Source organism: Mus pahari, chromosome 4 (genome assembly GCF_900095145.1).
Source record: "Mus pahari chromosome 4, PAHARI_EIJ_v1.1, whole genome shotgun sequence".
Lineage (NCBI taxonomy): Eukaryota > Metazoa > Chordata > Mammalia > Rodentia > Muridae > Mus > Mus pahari.
Window position 1 is genome coordinate 89,238,935 of NC_034593.1, and position 5,739 is coordinate 89,244,673.

Sequence of the window (5,739 nt, forward strand, 5' to 3'; positions counted from 1 at the left end):
CTCTTTACAGCCTGAGTCAAGTTTCTCCATTTTTTTTTTTTTTTTTTTTTTTTTTTTTTTTGGTCACAGCACTTACTGTAGTAAAGTTCATGGCATTTAGGGTGGGAAAGCAAAAAAGATATAGAATGCTCCAAAGAGAAGAGAATAAATCTCTGAGCTTTCTGTAGGAGGGAGAGGAAGAGAAGGCTGTGCAGCTCCCCAGCAGCAGGAAGCATAACATGGTCCACTTCTGTTTCTGGAATCTTCCCTTCCAGAACTCCTTCATTATATTAAAATGATTTCTTGGAAAGTACTGGAGCTGGGTATTCATACTTCCTTTAAGTGTTAGACACAGCTACAGAATGAAAATGAGAAAAACTGAGGCGTATGGATTCAAGCCCTCCCTCCCGCAGCTGTAGAGAGTTCAGAAGCAGACTTCACATTGTGTGGCTGTAAACTGCAGAGAAGCATCTCCCACCATCACTGGCTGCCGATGGTTTTTGGCAGTGTCAGCCATATCACAGACTGTCAAACAAAAAATCGTTTTAGTTCTTTTATAGGAATTTATTATGAACAGAGGCGAATTTTCTGATATTAGCAGCTGATTGGGCTGTCTTAAATTCCAACTGAATCTGAAAGTTTACTGGGGAAAGGTCCTTTGATCATGGAAGAGATATTAGTTGAGCTATAAAAGTCTAACTCTTAACAAAATACTAACAAAGCCAAGTCTTTAATTCTACCAGAAATACTACTTTGCCTGTGGATCTAGGTTTTTGCTTATTTGTTTGTTTTTTGTTTTTTTTGCTGTTTGTTTCTTCTGCCATATTCTTCTGTTCCTACCATACTATACATATTTTTCCAACATTTCTGGCATGTTCCTGGTTTTCTTCATGGATTAAAACAAAACTGACTCCTGTTCCTTTTCATCTGAAAAATACTTCCCTCTTAATGATGCTTAGTTTCTTAGAGGCGCAACAAGAATTATCAGTAACCTAAGACATGTTGCTCCCTGAAAGACCATGATTGTCAATGATTGTGAGAAATTCCATACTGAGACATGGAAGGGAATTCTCTCAAGAAGGACCTGTTAGAGGGTAAAGCAACTGAATGTTCTAGGAGTCAGTGAAGGATACCTCCAAAGTCCATTGCAAGAGGTGAGGAGTAGATGCTCCCTGACCCTGAGAAAAATGGGTCTTACAAAGGTCACTTTTGATTTTATTATTTGGAGAACATCTTTGATGAAGGTTGACTTGAACTGGTTCTCAGCTCATGGGATCCTCAACCACTCACCCAGCCTGATGATCGACACTTTGCAAGATGCATTCAGGGCCATTTAGAAATAGGACTTTGGAGGTCTTCTATTGCAAAGTGCAGTCAGTTTGCATACCTAAAATGTATGTCCTCAAGCTCTGTCCCATATACACAGATTCAGAAACAAAATGGGGTCAGCAGTTGGATTTCATGGGCCCTCCAGTGGACTCACATGTGCACTGAGGTTTCAAAGTCACTGGTCTGGGTACTGTGAAGTAGGAGCTCATATTGTAGCATTAGTTTCCAGCCCCAGGTGTACATTAGAGGTGCCTTGGCAGTGGCCATGCAATTCTCATGCCCAGAAACTCTCCATTAGGTTGGTTTGAAGCCAGATCCTAGAAAAGCAGCCTCCTCTTACTGGATTCTTCATCTGTAATGAAGAAGATGAATGCTGTAGAGGAAAATGGAGGGAATAGGGCTGTTGAGTATAGAGCACAGAGCAGAATCCATTCTGCTCTCATTCAGGTTAGTTTATGACTAGTTTGGTTTTTCTCACACCCACCTTCAAGTATTCCAAATTCAACTCTTATTCCAATGTCTCAGACTTGGCAGGCTCCTGTCAAAGAAAATCAGTACACCCTCTGGACAGTGATTTTGTTTCAAGTTCATCCTGGTTCACTTCAGCTCACATCTTATAATTATGCTTATTGTATCTTTGCCATAACAGACCTCCAGTTTAATGTCCCAGGTTCCCTCATCCAGGCCCCTTTGCTAGGCCTTCTCAGGTCCCACTTTTGGCTTGGTACCCTGTTCCATCTCCATGAGGTTAGTTTCCTGCTTTGGTATTCTATTAAAGATTGCAAGACAGGAAAAGGCCACTGGATAAAATAAACACTTACATATTTGCCCTGAGCATGGGGAGATCTGAGCAGGTGGTGCCTACTGCTGATCACTAAATGCCTTATTGGGAAGAGACTTTGATGGTGAGAAAGAATGTAAGCAATGAACACCAGAGATTTGTTCTAATTTTTAAAAGTATGACTAAGACTACTTATGCAAAGACTACTGGTCTCATACCATCCCTCTCCTATCCTTTGCAATGTGTGCTCAAACATGTAACATCATCTGATATAAACAGAAGGAATTGATCTATAAACATTTAGGACACTTGGCTTAGACAGACTCATCTTAATCAATGGAATTGTGTTTTCTTTTTCAGGGGGCAGTACAGGTACTTCTCCAACCACCTCCAGCACTGGGACACCATCCCCCTCGGCTTCTTCTCATCTCTTATCTCCATCTTGTTCTCCTCCAACTTTCCATTTGGCCCCGAATACTTTCAATGTGGGCTGCCGAGAAAGCCAGCTGTGTAATCTAAACCTCTCTGAGTATCCACCGTGTGCCCGAAGCAACATGGCTGCCTTACAGAGCTATCCAGGGCTGAGTGACAGTGGCTACAACCGGCTCCAGAGTGGCACAGCTTCAGCCACTCAGTCCTCTGAAACCTTCATGCCTCAGAGGACTCCATCTCTGATCTCAGGAATACCAACACCTCCCTCGTTGCCCAGCAACAGCAAGATGGAAGCCTATGGTGGCCAGTTGGGGTCCTTCCCCACTTCCCAGTTTCAGTATGTCATGCAGGCAGGCAATGCCGCCTCCAGTTCCTCATCGCCACACATGTTTGGTGGCAGCCACATGCAGCAGAGCTCTTATAATGCCTTCTCCCTCCATAATCCCTACAATCTGTATGGATACAATTTCCCCACTTCCCCCAGGCTAGCTGCAAGCCCAGAGAAACTGAGCGCGTCTCAAAGCACTTTACTCTGTTCTTCTCCTTCTAATGGGGCTTTTGGAGAGAGGCAGTACCTGCCTACAGGGATGGAGCATAGCATGCACATGATCAGCCCTTCAACTAATAATCAGCAGGCTACCAACACCTGTGATGGCCGACAGTATGGGGCAGTCCCAGGCTCCGCCTCTCAGATGTCCGTACACATGGTTTAAAGAGCAGTGCACACACTATCGAGGTGATGACGCTCAAGACTCCAGAATCTCTGTGGGTGGATCACCCTCCTTGGGAGGCCTGTGCCTTGGGAAAATAGGAATTGTGTGTTTGTTTTTGTTTTTGTTTTTGTTTTTGTTTTTGTTTTTTCTGGATAAGGAAAACAGAGAACAACAATAGATACCGCTGACGGATCCTTGGAGTCCATCCACATCTCAGTGGTCATTCTTCTGCCTTCCAAAATCTTAGTTTTATAAAAGCATTGTGTATGACAGAGTGGCTTGGAAGAGACTGAATAATCGTTTTATAATAATGTTGAAGGAAATGCTAGCATGTAGCAGCCAAGACAAGTTACACACACACACACACACACACACACACACACACACACACACACCCCTTACATGAATATAGTCATGTACACACACACATACACAAAGCAATACAAACACAAACATCATACACACTGACTCTGAACTGGGTGAACTCTGTGAAGGGAGGCCCAGAATGGGTGCTTTCACCAAAAATTTTGCCCATGTACAATCCTAGACGGATTGGGCCACCATTAGCCAATAGCTTTTCTTCCTTGCAGTTTACCATGTTTCTGGAATGAACGGTGTACCCAGAACCTCTCCTCATCCCAGAGGTGGAAAGGCATCAATGCTATATCTGGACTTGGCTTCCTGAGAAAGATTGTTTTTTTAACCTTTGGTTTTCTTCATTCAGTGTGCCGTCTTTGATCTTACAGTGGTGCCTGTGGAAGGACAGGGTGAGAAAAGCTCGGAGAGAGAAAGAGAATCGAGGGCAGGAGAGAGTGGACAGCAAGACTGAGAAGATGTGAACAAATGAGATTTAATCCACCAAGGAGAATTGGTTGGGTTTGCTTGACCTCTAAAGTTATAGAAAGAATGATGGTGGTAGTGGAGAGTAAGCCTCTTTGGGACCCTGCTTAGAGTCAAGGGTACCAATGAGAAGGGCTAGGACAAGGAATGTTTCTTGATTCCATAGCTCTGATCATAATGACCCAGGAGAGAGGTGCCCCTTGTGGGAGTGCCATTCCGTGGCATGCAACTGAGCAGGGTGAGGGAAACAGGTGTCAAGAATGAAGAGGATGGTTTCATCTCCCAGGGGATACCAGAAAACAGTGATGGAAGACAGGCCTGGCCTCACAGGCCAGATCCAAAATGTTGACCTGGACAATCTGTCCCTGGTCCCCATGCAGGAGAAACCCTGAGACACGGAAGAGAATTGCAGGGTCTTCTGCCCCTTATCTATCTGCCTGTAGCTCTCCATTTTGATTAAATAGTTCATCGCATTCTGAAGTTTGGGGATTTTTCTTTTTTTCCTTTTCTTTTCAAATCCTTTAATGATAGGAAGACAAGCGAAACTCGGTGCAAGCTAAAATTTTTAAATGGTGTGGAGACTCGAATGATACCAAGATAATACAGATATTATTAAAAATTTTTTTGTTTTGAGGTGATGTAGATAAATGTATTTATATGCCTAGTTGGGTATTCAATATTATGAATATTAAAAAGGGGGCAATAAAAGGGTATGTAAAATATGTATGAAGAAAAGGTGTATAAAAATTTGCCCTTATGCACGGAACTGTTTCTGAGTGCCAAGCACAGAAAGCCGCTAAATAAAATCTTTGCAATTGTTTTCTGTGTGTTTGTTCATATAGAAAAATTAAGTATTGTGTTCTGTCTTACAATAAGTCAAACACTTTCACATGTATTAGCCTATGTGAATTTTATGCACATAACATAAAGTCACCATTATCCTTGTTTTATGATAGTAGTTGAACTACTCAAAAGTTGGATGAATTATCCAGGATCACACAAGCCATCACAGAGGGAACTAGGACCTGGAGCTAGATTTCATATTTAGCAGGATGTTTACTTGCATACTAGCTGCACAAATATGGTCTAATAGCAACCTTTAAGGTTGCTGTGTGTCAGTACCCTACTATTTCTTATAATTCATTGTCCTACAGTTCTGAGAGATGGGTGTGATTTTCATAAAATATTTGTAGATATGGAAGAAGTTTTATAGAATTCCTACTACTTGGCCAAGGTCCTCAGGTAGCTAGTTATAGAACTGGTATACTAATTTAATGTCTGTGCAATTAGCACTGTGCCCTTATTCCAGAGCACTGCACCATTTGGAGGGTTAGAAACAGGATATTCTGAAAGATTGAGGCATGAATGACTGAGGCTGGATTTTGCCTTATGTATTTGATAATAAATTTATGCTCCTTTTTGAAGCATGACAAGGGTAGTATTTATCTGTTATGCATAAGTTAACTGTATAAAAACCAGTGAAAAGTGAGGGTCATGCTATTTCTAAGCACATCTGCATACTTCAGGCAAGCCCAGCAATGCCCATAAAAGGTGGATAGGGGAGAAATCCTTGACTGTAAGTGGAGAGAAATAGGACCATGAATTGTGCTCCCAGCACTGCTTATGTGATTGGGAAAGAGCAGAGCTGGAATATAAACCCTCTCA

General features: G+C 42.2%; 1 protein-coding gene across 1 annotated transcript in view; it reads left to right on the forward strand.

Moving 5' to 3' along the window:
* The window catches only part of Tbx15 (T-box transcription factor 15), a 102,180-nt gene extending 97,286 nt beyond the window's left edge, over positions 1-4,894 (forward strand). The window contains exon 8 of the mRNA XM_021196300.1: positions 2,450-4,894. Coding sequence (XP_021051959.1) covers positions 2,450-3,234 — 785 coding nt within the window. The 3' untranslated portion in view covers positions 3,235-4,894. The remainder of the gene's footprint in view (positions 1-2,449) is intronic.
* The last annotated feature ends 845 nt before the right edge of the window (positions 4,895-5,739 follow it).